The sequence below is a fragment of the Charadrius vociferus genome, unplaced genomic scaffold, assembly GCF_000708025.1.
Source record: "Charadrius vociferus isolate BGI_N301 unplaced genomic scaffold, ASM70802v2 scaffold436, whole genome shotgun sequence".
In the NCBI taxonomy this organism is placed as follows: domain Eukaryota; kingdom Metazoa; phylum Chordata; class Aves; order Charadriiformes; family Charadriidae; genus Charadrius; species Charadrius vociferus.
In genome coordinates, this window is record NW_009649187.1 from 101,724 (window position 1) to 123,708 (window position 21,985).

A 21,985-nucleotide genomic window follows, 5' to 3' on the forward strand; every position below is an offset into this window, starting at 1 on the left:
AATCAGGTGTGTCTCATCTCTAATGCTTTTAAATGTTTCTCCAATTCAAATGCTATGGCCTTTACATTGGAAGGGTTAACGGGAACCTGGCATATACACATTTGTTTTCTGTTGGTCATTCATACCCAGTCAATCATGAGAGAAGTGAAAAGCCATGTAGCTAAGGAATGACACTTTAACACTGGGGAAATAACACTTGAAGGAAAGAAAAGTTGTCAATTCCCAGAATAGTACTTATTAAGAAAAGAAGAACGACAATCTTGCTTGCTTTGGCTGTTTAAAATATGCCAGCAGTATGTTCATAAAATCTAGTATGTTGGCATAGTCGGAACGCTTTGAAAAGTTTGGTTTTACAATTCCAGTACCACCAATGAAATGAAAGATCTGTTAAATGATTTTTGCACTGAAGAAAAAAAACACCACTTTTTCAACAAGTGAAGTTTAAAATGCAATCTTTTTGGCATAAAACAAAATGTCACCAGTATGTAGCTATAGGTAGTAATCAGTCATGTGGCTTTTTCATATTTTCTGTCAAAATTTCTGTGCTGTGAAAAACGTTTTCTTATTTTAAAAACTGAGTTATATAATTGCTGTTTTGAAAAGGTCTGGTTTAGAACACGAAGACAAAATTTCAGGAGGAGGCACTGGATGATAATTTTGTTTGCTCTGGTGCAATTTCACTGGTGATAAGATATTAATAAATGTTTTATATCAGTATTAAAATAATGTTAATGCTTTAAATGAGGTGGACTTGATGCCATGTGGATGCTGAACAGTTGTCTTGAGCTTGCTTTGCTAGAATATCGGAATAGAGAGCTAAGAAATAACACATGCTACAGATGGTTTGATTAAAAATTTTGATCATGTGTGTTCCAGCACTTCAGATTTTTTTTTTTCTTGGTGGCTGAGTGGGGGTTTTTTTGAAGTTGTAGGAAACAGTGATAGCCATAAATCAGAGGCTCGCCTGTTAAAAACCAGAGCAACCAAGCCCAAGGCAGATGCCTAAATAAGGGAGCTTTACTCTTAAATGTTTACCAAAACATAAACAGGTTCGGTGGAATTTGAAAGTGCATTGCGTTAAATACCTGCTTTGAGGCTTAAATAAAAATTGCCTCATAACCTTATGTTGAGAATTGTATTGGTTTTCCTTTGGAAACTATTTTAACCAGACTACATGTGTTTTTCATCACAGATGTAAATGTGTGATGAAACATGTCTTAACATGTACTTTGGCTGTATCGGATAACTTTTACAAGATGTGAGAAGGACAAGTCCTCAGCAGGTCTGAACCCTCAGTCTTCAGATTAAGTCTTCTAAAATTCTCTTTCTAGCATAGGAAGATGAGCATTTGGAATAATTAAGGCACTAGAAGAATTACCTTCTTGGGTATCTTTTTCAGGAATAAAAATAATCTTTTGATATGATCAAGGTGGGGAGAGACTTGAATTACAGTATGAGACAATAGCAATGCAGTCAGTTACTAGTATCACAGGAGAACATCTAATGTATGAATACTAGCTAGCAATATTAATATTTGAAGTTCAATCTTTCTTTAGGATGCTTGCCAGAGAGAAACAATGAGGGTATACTTTTAAATAAAGTTCACCAATCTGTAACCAGACTGCATCCTTTTTATCCTGACTTAGGTTAATTTGGCCATCCTGTGGATGGCAGTGATTTTCACTTCTGCTAAGATTTGCTTTTCATACATCCTTTTTTCTTCTGAAAGACAACTGCAGTTTCTGGGGCTTTTTCACCCTCTATTTCATTATCCATCATTGACACTTTCTTATGATAAACTTATGCTGCTGCTCATAGGGTTTATTCCTACTTTTCTGCTGTGCTTAAATCTCTTTCTGTGATTTCTTTCTTCCTCTAGAGATCTTGGATATCCCAGAAGTGATGAGAAATACTGGTCAGCTTTCTGCTGTACAACTAACTTCAGTCTCCATTTTAGTGGGAGATTCTTCTTCCCCTTGCTAGCCATTCATCACTTTCTCCTGAAGTGAGAGATGATTTGTATATGCGATAGAGGAAGTCCATCTTTCTCCGCTGCAGCTTTTAGAGCCTCTAGGGACATAAGCTTCAAGAGGAGGGATTCTTTTACAAAGAAGCATGTGGCAGTGGTGTGTACTTATTACCAAAATATTCCCAAATCCCAAAACCTTCTTAATGTTCTAGTCAGTCTGTCGAATTTCTCTTTTGATTTCTCTCCACTTGTCAGCTGTGCAGGGTGAATTTAAAGATTTGGCTGCTTTTTTTCATTGTAAAGTCTCTTTGAGCAAAGTCGTTTGAGGCATGTGAGAACCAGGATGCTGTGGAGGGGGGAACGCAGCACTGATCAGGCACAGTAATCAATCAATAGTATGAAGCTCTGTCTTGAATGTTCTCTAGACTAATTCATTCTTTTGACTATCTGACCTCTTCCTTCCTGTTGTGTAACTAATGTCTCTGTCAGACAGTTCAAGAGCTTACTTTTCTAGATGTAATTAAGGAACACATTGAAAGAATTTTGCACTCCAGGATGCTGGTGATAGCAAAATTTGAGAATGAAACTTAACTTTATTACCTGGCTTCAAATCTCTCTATGCTGAAGTTACTAATTTTTACGATGTGGCACAATGGAGGGTAGGAGAATAAAAGCACCAAATTCATTTTTACATGTGTTGGAGGTAGGCAGAAAATGAAACACTAAGTAAATCAAAAGGTGTGTTTGATGGCACATGTTGTTAAAAATTAACAGGTTTTCTGGTTCACCTTCAAGGGATATTTAAACAGTATAAGCCCAAAGTAATACCTTCCTTGACAAGGTCTTCTAGTAGAAATTAAATTATCAACAAAGTTTCTGCTGCAGAAATTAACGTAGTTCTTTTTCTCCTGCCCATAGGTTGCAGGAAAGCTATTTCTGTTTGTTGATCTTGATGAGTTAATTCAGTAGTCTGTTCATTACATATTTTATGATAAAATCCAAATGGTGCCTCACTGAAGGGTGGTTCATAGCCAGGATCATGAAAAACTGACTGCAGTAAATGACAGTACAGAGACCGACTTGTCAACCGTAATGATGTACTACAATTGTGTGTGAGACACCCTTAGTCTGTTCAGATTTTACAAACATTGTTTGGGATATAAAGGTGTCAGTATAAAACAACAGAACAGTTCAAGGTTTTAATTTTTGTTTCTGTCTCCTGTGTTCCTGTTTTGTTTTGTTTTGTTTTTCCCAGAGTTAATCCTGGATTGCTTCGGTAGTTCTTTTCCCCAGCACGGCCTAAAGTTGACATTTTGAGATAGTTTACTATCTTAGGGATACATGTGCAACAGAAAATGTGCCGTGATGTTTTTTAAAATAGTTGGACGGGTCTGCTCTAACCCAGAGGTTTCTGCCTACAGTGAATTTTTTACCATTCTTTGGTAGATGAATGGAGATTGTAAAGTCCAGCTGATGGCAAGAGCCACTAGTAGGGATAAGCTCTTCTCTTGGCACAGCTTGATCAAGAAGGTGTCTGTGCAGTACCATCAATGTCAAGTTCTGATATTCACGCACGCCCCACCCACCCCACCCCAAAAAAAAATCTCAAAATGTAAAACATGGATTCTCTGAAGAACAGTAAGTTTCCATGGAGCAGTATCTTTGTCACAGTAAGGTATTACGCCAGATATCAAAAGCTAAATTGATAGCCAGAAAAACAAATGCTGTTACTACAATTTGAGCAGCCAGTGATTACAAACAGAATGTGCTTGGACTTCAAATAAATCTGTCATTAATTCTGTCAATATTGTTAACATCTTTCACAGAAGAACAAGAAATGTTGATGAAATCTTTAAGGTAAGACCTGTAATGCAACTGTTAGGGTAAATCAGGATTTGAATGTGGGATTTCTTGTGTTGGTGGTGATCATTTGGATTTTTTTATGGTTTTAAGTCTAGGTAGTGTCCCTATAATAATGTGTCATCTTTGATATTCTAAAAGAGTATTTCCTTAGAATGATAAGAAAGAGCTTCCAAACAGCTCGTTTTTCCTGAAATGCTTCTATTCTTCCTGAAATCTCACTTTAATTACACTTTTGTTATGCAATTAAGAAACTGCTGGTTCATCTATACAGCTAACTTTGCAATGCTTTTTTCAATAAGAAGTATTATTAGTTCATTACTGGCAAGTGCAATAAACACCTTAATGCTTTATAGGTGAGTGTGTTGTATATTAGGATTTACATTGCATCAGTAAACATTTTTGGGTTGTGATAATTTTTAACAACTTTCTGCATCCTCACTCTTTTTTTTCAGTGGACCTCTCTAAAACTGCTGTTGTCCTGGTATGGTAAACCTCTGAAAGACTATGAACTCTGGGCGCTATGTCACGAGTGTTTATGTAGTTTGCAGACTTGCATAGATTATCCAGGTATAGTCTTCATTATCTTAAAATATTTGCTTAATTATTTATGCTCACTGTATTAATGTTTTCTTTTTTTTGTTGATGTAAAACATCTAAACTTGCATTTTGTGTACCAAAAAAATAATAAGCAATATTCTAACTTCACTACCTTAAATTGTGACTTGGAATTTTTACTCAATTTGGAGTTTACTTCCATATATAGAAGAATGTCTTCTCTTTATTCTGAGTTTTGACGGCTTTTGTGGGGTAAACAAATCTTCATGATGGAGCAGTGAAATGAATTTTGTGTTTACACATTTTGGGGATGGAGAAACTACTGTGACTTTTAAGAGGAGCACTTGGGACTTGTATCCTGAAAGCAGGAGGAAAAAAGTTTTATATATATGTAAATATAAAACTTCCTCTCTTGCCTGGATTTCTTTATGACAAATGATTCTTGACATATTTTTGACAATACAGGGCTCTGTCAGTTTGCAGCACCCAGAGTCTTGTCATGACAATACTCCTTCCACGTTCCTTATGCTTCAGTTTATAGAAGAATTTTCAGAAGTCAGCTTCTGAGAGAGGAATGGGGAGCTGTCCTTTGACAGAATTGGAATATGTTGTATGTGACTTGGGAGAAGACCATCCTAAATTTCCATAGGCATTCTGAATGTTGGTTTAACTTATAATAAATCTGTAGCAGTTCTGATAAACAGAGCAGAAGTTCCCACCACCCCTACCCTGCCTTTCCTTTTTCTTGATTAAAATGGCCTGCTTTTGAGGATTTGGACAGGGATGAGTTTGAAGTCTGTAAAGGAATATAAAGCAATTGGATAGTAAGGTACAGAAAACTTACTGCGTCTCTTTGGTTTTCAGCTTCAGCTATTTTATTTTTTATGATATAAAACTCTTAAACAGGAAATTGGCAATAAATGGAGATTTCTGAGCACTTTAAGCAATGTTATCCTTAAAACTAAATATTTGATATACCTTGCAACAAAAGGATTATTTCAGCCTCATAGCATGTTCCTAATGTATGTGAAGGTTTCAAATAACTGCACATAATGGCTCATATTCGAATTTAATATGCCTAGGCACCCTCTCTTACCATACTTACTTCAAAATACTAAAGACTGAGTTGTGATCTGAACCTTATGTAGCCTGTAAAAGTGAACATAATGATACAAACCACTAAATGGAAGACACCTTACTTAAAATTCCATATTTGATAGATAAAGCTACCTTGAATTTGAATATTGGTTTCAGATCTAGAATATTTCTGCCAGAGGATTCTCTGCCTGTTCTGAGAGTGATTGTGCATTGTGGAATTACTTACAGTGGTGTTAACACTTCAGTTCCCCTCCCCCCCTCCCCCCAAAAAAAAATTTCTTTCAGCATTCCTTTTGAATAATATTAACTTTACATGCTATCAGCTTCACCTTTAATAAATGTTTGTTAAAATATCCTTTATCTTCACACTGGTAGAGTAAGATTGGTAGCTGATGAGTCATAGTTAAATACATGAAATGTGGAATAAACTGGATTATTTATTATTTATTCACTTAGCCTTTTTATCCAAATCCTTTCCTGATTACACTTTTTTCATTATTCTAAGCAGGAATTATGTGGGTAAGAAAACATACCCCGTAACTAGCCTCTTCATGTATTTGTTTTTTAGTTCAGTCCTGCTACAAAAGTTGTTTGTACCCTCCATTGAGACTTTACTTATTTCCTTTCCTCTTATCAAAGAATGTTGCTTACATGTTGTTCACAGGCGCTTTAGAGAACCCAGGTGAGAATTCTTTGTTGTACTGAACTCATGAGATGTGGTTTGCGTGAACTGTGTTGCAGATTCAGGGCCAGAGGTGTTAACTCTTGAGAAGCAAAAATAGTGAGCATGAAGAGTTCTCAAGGGAGCTGCCTCTGCAGAAATAACTAGTAGAGGTTCCCGTTTGGGAAAGCTTTGCTTTTCAGGACACATAGTTCAGGTCCAGCTTAAATATTGTTGAAGGTAGTAGGCAAGCCTTTGTTTACATTAAGCATAGTGAACAATTTAATGGCTTTAGATGTGTTTTCTACAGGTAACTACAAAAGCAAAATGGTTGTTTGCTTTTTTTCTTACTTTATTTTTCTCTCTTAAACCTCGTAAATTTATTATTTAATGATAAATTAGTATTTGTTTTACTCTTGGACCTCTTTAATATTTTATTTAATAATTAATAAATTTAATGTTTTGACATCTTAATTTAATGTAAGAATCTATTCTCCTAGTACTCTGTTTTTAATAAGAAAACAGCGTATTTGATGGTAGCCTACAAAGGCAGGACTACATTGCTAACTAGTTGGCTTATTATATTGAAATATGTTAAATTACAGTGCGCTTTGAAGTTATCAAACAGATAGACACGCTCTTACCAAAAGGTTTTTATCATTGGATTTATATAACATGATTTCATGACCTTAATGTTAAGTTACTGAAGACCTCAGATTGTTTAAAATAGTTTTAGAAGTCAGTTATTTCTTTTCTAACTATGGAAAATTTCAGGGCCTTGCAAATACCAGTCTACGTGATACTTCTTCAGTGAGAGAGTGTGTGTGTCATTATAACTATTTGTGCAAAACTGGACTCCATATCCTGTCCCATCTAGAGGAGTTCTGGATCAGGCCACATACGTCTCAGCTGTCACCACATAATGACCCTGTATTTTGGTGGGGTTGGAGGAGGGAAGAGAGGAGAGATTAAATGCTTAAGATTAATTTACTATCTTTTATTGGTACCTTGTGAGAAAACTAGAGTACATCTAGCTGTGGTATTTATTTTTGGTTTTGTTTTGTTTTTTTTTCTTTTCCTTTCTTGGCCTTCCTTTTCAACGATGGGTATACAGAGAATAAATTTTGGGTATTCTAAGCTCTTTTACTTATTGTGATCTCATTTTTGTTTAGTTTCTTGTCTTTTTTCTGCAAAAATTGCTTTGGGTGATTATGCATCTCTTGTCTCTTTATTGGGTGGTGTCTGTTCAGGCATTAGTGTTATTTAAAGCATCGTTTATCGTAGGGTAATTGCTGACATTGCAAATTATTTTTAAAATTATTTAATTTATTTTTACTAGTGTCAAATGGTTAGAAGAACAGATATTTATTATACCTTGCCCTTTTGTGGCTTGTTTTACAGTGGTCTTATGTTTGGACTCTGTGCTGATTGACCGTCATGGAAGTGTCCTCTTTGCTGCTCCGAAAGCTGAAGGTAAACTAATGCGTTGCATGCTCTGCTTTTATTTCTTTTGGGGGGGAGAGTGGAAAACGAAACAAATATCTTACCTTTTGTTTCTGGTTTCTTTTCTCATTTAGAATCTTGTGATGTATTTTATTTAGCTCCTGAAATTGAAGAAGAGGATGTGGATACAGAGAAGGTAATGTAGTAGGTTATGTAGGTTGCTATGCATTTTATCAAAGGACAGTTGTATTCCTCTGCTGCTTGAAGAAAGCTAAACTCTTCTAAGATTCTGATAATATTTCTTATTTCTCCCAATATTTCTTGGTTATCTGTAGTTATTTTATATATTGATCTTCCATAAAATCAGTTGCTTCTGAAAAATAATTTTGCCTTCCAAAATTGTTGGAGTAGCTACCAAAAATTTGTTATTCACTAATTTTCCATAAAGCTTAATTATTTTCAGTTTTTTAGCATTAAGACAGACTTTGAAGTCATGTTTTCACATTCTGGAGGTCAGACTAAGATCAGTGTTTTAGACTGTCTAGGCTAAAGCCCGAACATTAATTTCATTTGGAAGATTGTATAAAAATACTACTGTCAGCATATTTTTACTATGAGAACATTAGGAATTTTGTCTCTTTCCAGTACAGTTTTCCTAGAGCTTTTTGCTAGAGATATAAGCCATAAGGAGATCTCAGACCAAAGATGATAGAAATTTTAATAAATAGCAGGTGAGTATGTGTCTCCACTGCAACAGCATCAGAAATGCAAATTCTACCACAGTGATCTGAAGAGTTAGGAAAACAGAATTTACAGTACCCTTCTAGTATGTAATAAGAAAAAAAGGTTAGCTAATATGTACCTTGTGCCCCATGAGTTCTTTAAAATTAAACATAGTTGTCATGAATCAGGGAAAAAAAAAAATCTTCATTAAAAATCTGCTAATGACAGTTTACTTTCTGTAAAATTATCTGTAACTAGAAAATGTTTATATATCTTCTTTAAAATTGTATTTTCTTCTTAAACTGCTTTGATCCAACGTGCAGGTTTTTCAAAGGCTTCAGAAGCTCAAACTAAGCCTGAAATATATATAATACAGCAGTTTCACCAGACAGTAGAAATTAATAATCCTTAAGTCTTTATGCTTTTTTCTTTTTCTTTAGAAAATCTGAAGTAATCTTTTTTTCCTTGTTTTTCTACAACATTATATGTAAAATAAGCTGACCTAGTTTTTTGGCTTTTTCTTGATGCTTGTATAACTTTCTGGTTGTTATGAACGTTTAGTTAGAATTATGGTATGAGTATCAAGACTGTGTAGTACCGGTCACAACCTCAGTAAAAGGAACTTTTTTGAAGGATATGCTGGACTGGACGGCAAGTTTTTCCTAAATAAATTTAGGTTAAAATTGTGATCCTATGGACCTCTTGGAATTCTGAGCCTAAGGGGAAGAATTTTCTTTGTTTTGTTTTGTCGACCTCCTTTCTCCTATTTCAAATATTTTTGTATGTATAAGTAGCTTTTGTTCAACAGCTCAAGTGGTTCACAGGTTATTTTCTTTATAGTGAAATTCCTTGTTACGTTGCATTCATTGCTGTTCACTTTGCTCAAGAGTGTTACAAAACATGGGTTTATGGTGGAAACATCATTATTTAGTACTGTGCTTAGGTTTCTCTCCCTTGAGCCTTTTTAACATCTTTCAGAGGCAACGTGAAGAAGCATGGTGCTTTAACTTTGTCAAAATTGCATTTGTAGTACATGCTAACTTATGTAAACTAAGCATTAAGTAGACTAAATCTGGCTCTGTCTGAAATTGTAGTTCTTCAAATAAAACTAGAAAGCTTGTGAAGATCAAGTACTTTTCAAGGTCCCTCATCATGGCAGCTTCAATTGGTCTAGCTGCAGGTAGCACAATAATTGCTAAAATAAATATACAGTACCTCATTGTTCTGATAGGTGTAATCTTCTCTGTAAAATATGACTCATGCTGGCTAGCTTGTAATTACTGTGTGCCATTTGCTTGCTGAATTATCATGACCTTTTTAAGTAAATTGCGGCTGGCCAGGTTTTATGGTTGAACTCTAAGGCTTACAGCAAGCTAAGTTTTTACATGAGAAAGGATTTCTTCAAAATGGTTCTAAAACCACTTTTTTCCTGAATAATTTTCCTAGACAAAGGATAAGACAAATTACCTTGCTCCAACAGTAGAAAATTAGCTACTCTTATTGGCTCTGTATGCATAAGAGCTCATTTTTGAATTGGGCTGGGATCTTCATCAACATCTTCAAAAGCCAAATGTGAGCTGTACTTTGGAAGTTCTAGTCTTTTTTTTTTTTTTTTTTTTCCTTCAGGGAATGAGGGGAATTTTTTAATAATTTGCTGGAATTGGTTTTGAAGTGGAAGAATTTTTTGGTCTGTTTACATCTTTCCTGTCTCTTATGTTATACCAATAGGTCTGCATTTACAGTGTTGCTGCAGTTCTGTGGATGGCTGCAAAATACAGTGTTCCACCGAGCCACAAACTAGCATTGCCAAGAAAATTAAAGAAACTTCTTCTGGATATGGCAAGAAAAAACCCTGCAGAAAGACCTTGTCTAGCTGATGCAATTAAGGTTACTAAATTTAAGCAATTTTATGTGAAATCTAGTTGAGTCTAAAGTCTCATTTTAGTGATTTGAATATCAAAATATTAATTTATTTTTTGTAATAGACGTGTCTAATTAAATCACAGTCAGTCACTTTGGGGTTTGTTTTTAAAGTTACCTATCTAGGGACACAGAGGGGTGTGTTTCTAATTTATGTTGAAATTGTCAGTCAGGTACCCAGAATAGGTTCATAAGACTTCCTAAACTTAGATTACTTCTAACTGACTATTTATCTTGACTGTGTCCTTGTCAAAGTATCCTTCACTTAATCAAATAATTATTTACTGACTGAAAATTATGATTTGCTTTTTTTTTTTATTTTTTTAGACAAGCCGTCATTATTTACTTGAACAAGGTATAAACAGCAAAAATATTTTGGCATTGTTGAATAAATCTGTCTTTAAGGTAAGAGTGCCAGCTGTTTCAATTATCTGTGTTTTTTCAATTAATTCTGTAAATTGTGTTCCAGTAAGATTTTGTCCCCTGCAAGTATAGTTAGATTTGTTCTCTCTCTTCTTTTTTTTTTTTTTTTTTTTTTTAAATTTTTTTTCAAGTAGCCTAAGCATTGTTTTTTTCTAGTTCTTGCTGTTGGAGTGGTCACTCCCCAGATTTTCGTGCCTGGGCTCTCCAATCTGTATTGGTGAAGAATTGGATTAATTTCATAATCTCTTTCATTTACCACCCCACTTATCAGAACAGAAGACATTACTGTGTAAATGTTGTGCTCTGTTTATCTTTCAAATGTGCGTGTATAATGCACACAGTGTTCAGCCAAACCAGAGAACTGACTTTGTTCAAAACTTGGATTACCTAAAAGTTCTGATATGAAACAGAGCGTTATCCAGGTTTCCAAACAGTTCTGCCAGTCCTTAGAGTTTTGTATGTAATTTGTTTTAATTCTCCACTTTGGCATGACTAGGTTGTTGTTTTGCAACGTTCTACGTTTATATGGGGGTTGGTTTTTTTGAAGTAATGTGCTGAGCAGGATTTTGAAAAAGAAAATGCTAATAAATTCATTTTGGACTTCATTTTTTATTGTTAGGCTGTTGAAGAAGAAGTAATCTCGTCTCAAGGTCATGTTGCTTTTGAATTTAAAAATGAAAGACATGAAATGGACTTTTCAGAGTCAAGTCTAGGTAAGCAGTCAGATTCTGACGTGTCTACGTTGTTTTAGTATTCTCTAGATCAGCTTTCCATGTGAGTTTTTCTCTGTCGGGTATGCAATTTTTTTTCTATCTAAATTGATTGCTATTTACCTTGCATTTATATTTTACACATTGTTCGTCTTTCTAACTGTGTTTTTGTTTTTAGGATTTGTGCCTATTACCAGTGAAAGTAAACTTGTAGCAGTCAAAGGACCAGTACCATGCCAGATTTCTCTAAATTGTGAGAAGGCTACATTACCTGTTGCATTCACCTCTCCTGCAACTCACTTTAAGCCTATTATTCTGCAACAAAATGCAAATATAACAAAGTTAGTATATCCTAAAGCAGAATAAGTTAAACTTGAGACTTCACTGTTAAATCTACTGGAATTGTCCTCAAAAAAAAATTTCTTTGTTCCTTTTCAGAGAGGTTCACGCACCAGTTTCTGAGCAATTCAAGAAAGAGACAAGAAAAGAAAAACATATTGATCACAAAAAATCAGGATATATAGAAGACTCTAAAAGCTATAGTACTGTGGACAAAGATGTTGTTGAAACTGCACATGAAATACCTGAGTGTGATTTACAAGTTCCAGGTCACTCCTCCCAGATATCTTCAGAAGAGCAAAAGTCAGGCCATACATTTACTTCTATAGTTACATTACCATCAGCGTCTGATTCCTCACATATTCTGCAGGGAAAGAGCATTTTATCTAAAGTTCCTTCCAGCTCCTTAGCTTGTCCTACATCTCCTAATTTTCTTCATATAAATAACATTATTCTCAAACAGGACTCGGAGAGAAGAGTTTTGACATTTGTACCAGTACATTTAGCTGTATCAGAGCAAATACCAAATAAACCTCTTCGTTCAAGAATTGCTTATGATTGCTATCATAGTTTGCCAGTGCTACTTTCAAGTACTGTTGCAAGTTATAAAATGAGTACACAAACAGAAAATGATGCCTCTCTTTGCAAATCACAAAACTGTGAGACTACTAATACACAGAACAGGTTTGATAAAAATAACCCAGTTATTCAAACCAACTGCCAAGAAACTGAGTGTGCTACCGCTGCAGACAGTAATTTCACTGAACAAGAACACACACCATGTACCTCAGTGAATCAAGACAATTCTCATCTCTTTGATGTTGAAGTCCTGCCCCAGCAGAACAGAACAAGGGATGCTTTACTACAGGAAGTGGTTCATCTTATACAAGAGGAGTTTGCATTTGATGGCTATCTAGAGAACGGAGTTGAAGTTTTTGATATGGGTATGTACATTTTCTTCTGTGTGTTATTATCATTGATGTGTAAGAATATTGTTATTAATGTCTTTTTTTCTCTCTTTTTTTGTTTGTTTCTTTTTTTTTTTTTAACAAGGTAACTTCATTTTAAACTTAAAGGAAATTAAATTTGGTATGTTCTCTGACACAATTTGTGAGAAGTTTTGTGACCTCTACTGGGATGAAAAATTACTGGAGAATCTCTATCAGGTAGTAAATGGAGAAAGACCTTCACATTTATGGTAGGTTGTTTTTTTTTTTTTCTTCTTACATTTCAATTTAATGTTTTTCTCCCTACTTCTTAGAAGCAGAAAAGGGTATGCTTCTTTTCTTAAGGTATCCTTACTTGTTTTCTGCCAACTGTTAATTTCACAGTCTATTAGATACTTCATGGCTTTCCCCACAGCAAATAGTGCTTAATGGCTTACCAGAAAATATTTTCTGCTAAGCTTGTCTGTAACGCCCTCTTAGCATAGCTGAATAATGGAAAGCTAATTCTGATCAATATTGTTTTCAACCATTGATGGAGAGCTTTGTAGTCTTGTTAGAAAGAGGCTGATTAATCAGAAGTTAAATATATTGTTCTTAGTGTTTGGTTTGCTTATTCTGTTGCAGTTCAGTTCTTTATACATCCTTTTGTTCTATTCACACCCAAGAACAAGGAAATTAGTTTAGCTTTGCTAGAAATGTTTTACTTAACTGGTTTAGTTTTACTCAGTGTTCCTCCTGGCAGTTGTTTGTAAGTAGCCTATTAAGTGAGAAAACACCAGCTTAATGTATTTCTTGTTTTTACTATTTCATCTTCGATGACATATCTACCTGAAAAATAACAAAAAACATTCTTGTTCTATTGCAGCCTCCAAATGTAGCTTATAAAAGCTTCTTACTGAAGGCTATTGTAAACAGTAATCAGTTTATATGTGGAAGTTATGTATGGGTTTTTTGGCTGTCATGGTCTGAAAGTATAAATTGGAAGGTTTGACAAAGAAGCTTGGTAGATATGGTGTAGAAAAACTTCAGTGTTAAAAGGTACATATAATCCCTACAGCAAGTTTCAGAGAATAGACTACGACCCCCAGATACCAGACCCTGACATGCTGGCCTATTTCCCATTTAGGTTGGTTTTTTTAAGGAGCCACTGAAAATTCGTTGGAGGTTAGGCTCTTAATTCCCATTCTGAATGTTATGGTAGGAGAAACTGGAGTTGTTGCAGCTGAATTACTGATGTATATGAAGAGGTCATCCTCTATATGAACTTCTGTTACAAAGTAAAGTTTTTGAAAGCGAGAGTGAAAAGGAAATTATCATTTATTATCCAGTATAAAAATACAGGTCTAGCTTTTAGATCATGTGCAAGAACTGCCCAAGAATAGAGACACTGCTTACTTAACATTTTTTAGACAAAGAATATAGCAGTTTTTAATTGTTACCTTCTTTGACTTAAAATTATGATTATTCTTATTAGGGATGACTTAGAGTCAGGCTGTTATCCAGAGGTTTAATCCTGAGTGAAAAACCCATTACAGTAATTTGCAGAGTAAGTTATGCCTGGAGTTATGCCTTCTGTTTGTATGTGTTCTGATAGTTCCGTTGGAATTTTGCCAAATGCTGTAAAGGAAAATCTCTGTATTTAGTGTGCTTTAATAGCCATTTGAATATTTTTTTTTTCTTGTAAAATAACAACTAAAGCTGAACATGCAAACTTCAGGAGGTAGATAAATGCTATGAAGCCCTTCATATGCATGGTAGAGTCATTTGTAAGATCTCATTTTACTGATGTAAACATAAAAGTATATGAAATACTAATTTTTCCTTATCTTCATGTATTTTCAGCATAACTGAGGCAGATGATCCAAAGTGTGATGATGTATTCCAAGATCTGAAGAAGTCTGATAACTTTTTGGCAAGCAGCGGTCAGACAGAGGGTGAGAAGGGATTCATGTTTTTAGATCTTTGACCGTGCTAGGAATCTATCAATAATACAAGTTTTGAGAGATTAGCACTTTGACTGTGTCCTCAGGAAAACACTCAGATTAGCATTTATGAACGTTATCAGTCAATCTGAATGTTATCAGCGTCTTGTGGACATGTTGTCTTTTATATGAAGCTTACATATGAACAAATGTCATTGAGTAGGATGCCTGTTTCATTTACTTTTACTTACTTTTATTTACACAGATGTGTCTGTTGAAAAACTCCCAAAATCCTAACTGCTACATGTGGTTCTCTTGTGTTCATCCAGTAGATGTTCTAGTGGCATGCTTTAAAGTAGGGAGAGGGAAGGGGGACAGTCATACTGAGTCAGCTCCCTACAACAAAGCAAGCTCGGCTAGGCAGAGAGGAGGTTTAGAAAATGCTTGAGACTCCTTAGATGTTACTGAACAAATTGAGGATGGATTGAAAGATGGCTGTGCAACAGATCTGGTCCTTCTGTGTTCACTTATCAGAATTAAAACAAAACTAGGCAGTAAAGTAAATAAAATGCATTAAAGTAAAAAATGGTATTGTCAATAAAAATATTTACAAATTCTGGGGGAGTGAATTGTACAGAAATCTAGAAAGTTAATTGCTTTTGGATTTAAATGGTCATTTTCAACTATTCATCAAAAAGGTTTTCACAAACAGGTGGAACAGTCTTCACATCTCTCCTAGGAATTCCTCCACTTCCCTATTCTATCCCCTGAAGAGCCTTTTTAAAGATAGATAGAAAAATGAACAGTGGGTGAAATGATTTGTTAATCAAGATAGTTTTGCCTTTTGATCACAAACTTGATTACAGGACATGGTTTCAGGGCAGCCATTGAGGTTATATTAGCAGATTGTTTATTTGTACTTCTTCAGTGTGGGGTTTGCACTTTTCCTGGCACACGTTTCGATTGAAGATTTACAAAATATTACATCTTTCAGTAACTGAACTCAAAACTGAGCTGGGACTGGTAAACCCCATTATTATTATAACAAAACCATTACACTTTCTAGGCTTGATGTATTCATGGACAGCTTGTATTTGGTTGCTCTTGTATCAGTATTTAATTTTTTTTCAAGATAGTTCAGACAAGTTTCAGCATTTAAACCTGGTTACTGCTCTTTTTGAGCAAAGTTAAACTGTGTGTCCTTTACAGAACAGCTTATGCTCCTACCCCCGCATTGTTAACTTTTATGGCAAAACATAAATTTGTAAGTTTGCACTTGGCTCCTGTCACTCTATGTTACAATTTTCCATTTTGGCTCAGAATTATTGCAAATATAGAGCCAGACTTTCCCATGGGGTATGTGATTTCTTTGCACCAGTAATTTAGGTCTGTTTGACTCCAGAGTGGCATATCTAAGCCCTGGAGGGTTGCTTAAGTGAAAAGGGAGACTTCTGGCAGGTGTAAAATCTCCTGTCAGCATCATACCAACCTTTGACTGTCACCTCAGTCCCTTAAGGTTGGTAGTAGCCGTTATAACTGCAAAGAAGTCCCATCATAGCTCAAGGGAGAGAGTCCTTTAGGAGAAGAAAGTTTATCATCTATGTCCCCTTTCACTGTATCAAGTATTCTTGCCCTCTGTGTATGGAATAAAAGCTTCAAGACTTATGGGTAGAAAAAAAATCTTAAGAGCTAAGCTTTTTACTAAAGCATGCACAAATCTGACATTTAACTTTTGTTTTAAAGCTTATGTACTATGTTTTGTTTAAGTGCTTGTTTTAGATGCACAGAAAATATTTTGTAATTTTCAGAAATGTATTGCTGAGCTATTGCCTAATAGTTCTGAAATGTCTTTCACCTTTATAATTTTAAAATGGGTAGTTGAGAAAAAGAAAACATAGAGCCAAAATAAGCATCTAACACCATTGTTAGAGTGGTCTCATAACTGTGTTTTGTATGTGTAGCATTTAAGCTCAACAAAGCATGTGTGGCAGCACATGACCGTTATTTTTCCCACCCTCCACCACCCTCTTTAGGAGAAGGGGAAGCAGCCTTTGATGTGGAGGCTGAGCCTATGATAAATACATCATTAGATGAAATGGATTTTGATGAGTCACCTTCAGATAATTTCAAAACGGAATTGGGGCTGCAGAATACTATTCCTATGGAGAAAGAGGAACAATGTTTACAAAGCAGCGGCTGTTGTATTGGTCCAGGCTTTGCAGAAGAAAATACAGAGCCAGAGGAAGAAACCATGATAAAGATAGCTGGAAATGGCTACCTTGTGTCTCCCAGTCTACCTGACTTCCATGGCTGTAGTCCTGGTTGGAGCAGTGCATTTTATGGAGCTGAATGTTTTGATTCAGAAGTTCACGGTTACATGAAAAACCTTGGAAAGCAGAAACCAAGTGAGTCACAAAATATAGATGCTAAAAAAGTGGTGAGTACATTGATTTAAAATCATTAAGATACCTCTTTACTTGCTGTTTAAAAGTATGATATTTATTGTGTTATAGTGAGTTGAAACCCCTTTTCTTCTTTTAAATCCTGACTCTTAAGTGTTTTAATGTCCTCAAAATTTGTGATGTCTTATCAATAAAGCAGGGTAAGGCTAGTATTCCAAAATAAAGAGCACTGACATTAAATTGATAACCACTGAACTACAACCCATCTTAACTTGCTGAAGTTGACTGGAAAAGTACCATCTGCCATATGCACCAACCCCATGGTGATAATAGTATAGAAAAGAGCTAAGAATGACTATGACTGGTGTTTATCACAGACACTCAAGACGTCCTCCCTGTCATGTGCTCTGAGCCCTTTTCCTTGGTCACGGTCCCTGATAGTTTCTCACCATTTGCCAGCAGGATGGCAGTTATTTGCTCACATCTTCTCTTGAACATGGCTGATCATCATGAGTGTAGCCTTGTGCCTTTTAAGCAGCCTGGGGGTATGGAGTGAGCATGGGAAGAGGGGTGGGTTGTTTTAAATTTTTACATTTGTGCGCCTACATATAACAACCTTCAGTTTGTAAATATTTTTGTAAATATTTCAATTCCATAGCTACAGAGTAAGGATAATATGAAATTGGAGAAATCTGTATAGTTGGAACTGATTCATGGGAAGGGAATGAAAAAATTGAAGTAAAGGAGTTATTAATAGTGGGAGACCTATTAGTATAGGGACATCTGGAATCTTTTTGTGTCCCTAAAATGGCTAGTTGTCTAGTTTGTGTATCCTTATTGTTTCTGCCAGATATATGTTTAATAAAGGTGAAGCAGGAGTTGCACTGCTCTTGTGGACTTCCTTACTATGAGCAGTTAGTTGAATTTGTTGCTTTAAGTGAGAATGACATAGTAAAACTGAATGGTTGAGAACATGATCTAGATTTTTTTGTTTCCAGATAGCCAGTTTAAATTCTAATGAATCTATTTACATTCATTTTTTGTGAAGCACTGTGACCTCACTTCAGTTTTCAGTAAAAAACATAGTTTTTCTGTTACTAGGCAAGTCATTGAGGATATTCTACTTGGTTTTTTGCTCCTTAATGTTCAGGTGTAAGTCTGTAGGAGAAAAAAACATGAGAGACTTCAGCTACTATTGGTTTGTGTAAAAATAAACTTAAAAAAAAAAAAGTTCTCAGGACTGTCGCTCTCAAAAATGTACTAAAAGAATCCTGTTTCTAATCCTGTAGGGCTGTTTAACCCTATGTAAGCATGCCAGCTAGAGAAAAGTGGGCTTGCATAATCTCCCTTACTTGAAGGACTAATTCTTGGCAGAAGAACAGATTTTCACAAGTAAAGAGTTTTCATAAGCATCTGAATAGATTTTTTTCTGTTTCAACAGGCAGTCTCTTTTACTTTGAGATTTTTACAGCTATTCAGCAATTTAGTTTGATTCAAAAGGATGAATTATCTCTGAGTAATTAGCAAATGTTTTCCCTATTTAACAGGCAGACAGAAAAAATGAAGCAAGATTTATGGTGCTTACCATCTGTTTTGGAATTTGCTTATGAAAATAATGCATAGTAACATACATTGCTGCAATTTGCATTAACGCATAGAACTTGACTAACCCAACAATCATACAAGCGGTTCCGGGGGGGAAACAAGTCATGAGGTATCTCCATAGAAAATGATACTGCATTTGTGCCCAGTACATACCACTGGAGGAAGATTACTATTGATCCGAAGTGCAATTCATTCAGTTTAGCAATTAGTAAACAATGCATTTAGAGAGCAAGACAATGCACATTCCAGTAGCTGAAGAAGATGCGTACTACTCTGAGGATAAATGAACTAATCTTCCTTGTATTATCTAAAACTAGTGTGAAATCTTAAAGGCTGGACAAAAATTAGACTCTAATCTTATTCTGTCTCAGTAATGCAGAAATAATGTGATCTGGACTGCATATGAGGCCAGGTGGACAAACAAGAATAAAGTAATTATTTGCAGACGGTGAAAGCTTGGTATCTGATATAAATAGTCTTCCTAATTTGTGAGATCCCTTTGTGTCCGAGTTACAAGGAATACAATTATAAACTGTCATCTTCAATTATGAAGTCAAATTCGGTTTATATTCCACCATTTTCTTCAGAGAATAAGGCTGACAGAAGATTAAATACTCTTGTACAGCATAGAAGTGTTTTGAATGCATTGCAAAAGAAAAGTTAATTTTCACAAAAAAGCACGTATGTGCAGATACATATATTCTCTGTTGTACTCTTTATGTAAAGAAGTCTTAAAAATGTTTTTAATAATATTGTATTAAATGTTCTTTCATATTTTCTTAATATGAAGTGTCTTGTTACTACAAATTCAACAGAGGATAGTTTAAAATATCAGTTACTCTTTGGTCTCGTGACTATTTTTATTACTTTCACTACCATAGCATCAACAACTTTAATCTCTCTGCTGGCATTACTACCACACTGACTTTCTGTGAAACCCAGCTTCTTCCAAATGTGTTTAAAATAAAAACTTACAGAATCATAATGCTCCAATTGCAGCAATCTTGAACATGTAACCTGAGCAAAGAAAGCCTTCCTAAAATCCTGATGGTTTTCCAAACTCCATCAGTCATGACAATGTCTGAAATAAACTATTAGCAATAATGTTGAAATGAGATGAACTGTTACAGGTTTTAACTGGTCAATATATATAAGACAGGGAAAAAATATGAAAGTGAAATTTATTTTTCTGCTATTGTGTCATTCAGGAGACAATGATTCTTAGCTGTAAGACAATCAATTATCAACATGGATGTGATAAGCAGCTCTACCCAGCTTTTTTACTGTCTTTTTGCTACCTGATTCATGAAACCAAACACTACAAATCAACCGTGAAAATGCGCAACACAATTTTAATCTCTGCACCAGCAGCTGACGAAGACCAGTTCATATCTCATTTTGAGCAATATGCATGTTGCTGGTACTGCTGATAGGGATAGGATTTAACATTTGTAAGTCCTCATGTATTGTACTTGGATGTAGCCAACAGCTGTATTTGTACAGCAAAGTGTTTACAGCTAGTTTTATTTGATAATATGAACACTTATACATGCTATACTTGGAGTACTTGTTATTTAGAAAATAAACGTGGTCATTAAATATTGGCATTTATGAAGTGTTAACACTGTTTGTGTGTGAACAGTGAATAAGAGCTGTGCACTTTTCAAGGGAATGATGCACTGTCTGAACCAAAATACTGAGAAAATAAAATAGACTCAACGTGAAAATTAACACGGCTTTTCTGCCAAAGAAGTTTGATAAAGTTAATTATTCTAGGAGCCAACTTCACCTGTAAAATCTAGTGTAGAAAATGTGAGTCCCATATCCAGTCCAGGAGGAGTAAAAAGTCCAAAGAAAAGCTTGTGAGTGGCTGTTTTGAGCGGGAAGGTCATTTGAGTTGTTGGAGGGAAGTTCTGCCTCTCTTGCAAGGGAGAGCTGTTTGTCTCCACCCTATCCTTCCCTGTTTAAATCAACTGTTAACCAGTTTTATTTCAGAAACCAGTGACTTGATTAGCTGTACTCTAGTCTTCATTGTCTGGCATGGGTTATATCAACCTTCTTTTTGCCTCAGGTCTCTGACAGGTTTTTAAAAAGTCAGCAATCAAGTTGAGCTGATTCTACAGCTTTGCAGTAAAGTGTGCTAAAGCAAGGTTTAGGAGTTGCTATTTCAAAGAGTGAATATTTAAAGATAGTTAGACGTTTGAGCTTGACTGCATTTGTCGTGACTTAGCAGCATTACCCTTTCATAGGGATGGGTCTGCTTGCTCAGTTCAGGCCTAGTCTGCAACTCGAACTGAATGAGAGTCTAATCACACAGCAACTTACAGTTTTGGAGACATATACATCTCAATACACTTATCTCTCCAATGAAAATATTCATATGATTCAAATGTTTCTTCGTTCACCTTCTAAAACTAAATGCAATTAAATTTATTTAGTTCTTTGAATTTTGTATACCTGTAAGTAGGTTTGAGAACATGCAGAATCTGAGTACCTCTGAGTGCCAGAACATATATTTATGACAAAATTAAATATTCTGCCCTAAAAATAATTAGCTTTTCTATTTTTCTACTGGAACCTGTTGGATATTGTCTTCACCTTAGATAGGTTGTGATTTCGTAAGATGCAAAAAGTAAAACGTGTATTATATGATGAATAATAGGATTTATCAAGCTATTATGACTCAAATGAATGATATGATTTATCAAGCTATTATGATTCAAATAAAAATGTTAACACGTACTCTTGTCTTTGGAAAGAATGTGAAATAGCTACATAAAAAATAAAATATTTATGGATGAAGGTGACACTTTCAAATGTCCCCAAAATAATTAATGCTTTACTGTGTAGGTGCTTATCAGATAGTTCATAGCGGTTGTTAAGGTCAGCAAAGGTTAATCTACATTTAGAAAAGTTAGTCCTTAGGCAAGCAAGTATATGTCCCCTGCCTCACATCACCTCTAGTCCAGGAGCTGCTGATTTTGCACCCTCGTACAGAGTGCATGCAGGCAAACCAAACCAAGTCCTTGCAGCAGAGCAAGAAGGGAAGGCAGCAACTAGGGCTGCCATTTCTCTGGGGCGATGTCCAAGTCTGTGCTGACAATGAGAAGGTTTTTTTTCTATAGTCTGATAAGCTGGCTTCAGTTCTCTTGCAGCTCCAAGCCCTCACCCTTAGCCTTTGCCCTTTTCCTCTTTGCCCACACCAGGTTTCAGTTATCCCCCAGATCTTATAAGCTACTTGTAAGAGTCTCCACCAAACTTCAGTGCACCCAAGCTGCGACTAGGAGGTTTCTAGAACAAGTTTTGCATGTTCTGGCCACAGCTTTCCCTTTCCCATTCCTTTTCTCTTTTCCTTTCCCTTCTGCCAATATTCCTTTTGTGGAGTCACCCATCAGCATGTAAAAA

General features: G+C 35.4%; 1 protein-coding gene across 1 annotated transcript in view; it reads left to right on the forward strand.

Moving 5' to 3' along the window:
* The window catches only part of KNDC1 (kinase non-catalytic C-lobe domain (KIND) containing 1), an 87,055-nt gene that overhangs the window by 52,876 nt on the left and 12,194 nt on the right, over window positions 1–21,985 (forward strand). The window contains exons 9-19 of the mRNA XM_009888781.1: window positions 4,285–4,399; window positions 7,548–7,619; window positions 7,724–7,785; window positions 10,041–10,199; window positions 10,560–10,637; window positions 11,275–11,368; window positions 11,544–11,706; window positions 11,804–12,648; window positions 12,758–12,902; window positions 14,494–14,585; window positions 16,607–17,010. Coding sequence (XP_009887083.1) covers window positions 4,285–4,399; window positions 7,548–7,619; window positions 7,724–7,785; window positions 10,041–10,199; window positions 10,560–10,637; window positions 11,275–11,368; window positions 11,544–11,706; window positions 11,804–12,648; window positions 12,758–12,902; window positions 14,494–14,585; window positions 16,607–17,010 — 2,229 coding nt within the window. The remainder of the gene's footprint in view (window positions 1–4,284; window positions 4,400–7,547; window positions 7,620–7,723; window positions 7,786–10,040; window positions 10,200–10,559; window positions 10,638–11,274; window positions 11,369–11,543; window positions 11,707–11,803; window positions 12,649–12,757; window positions 12,903–14,493; window positions 14,586–16,606; window positions 17,011–21,985) is intronic.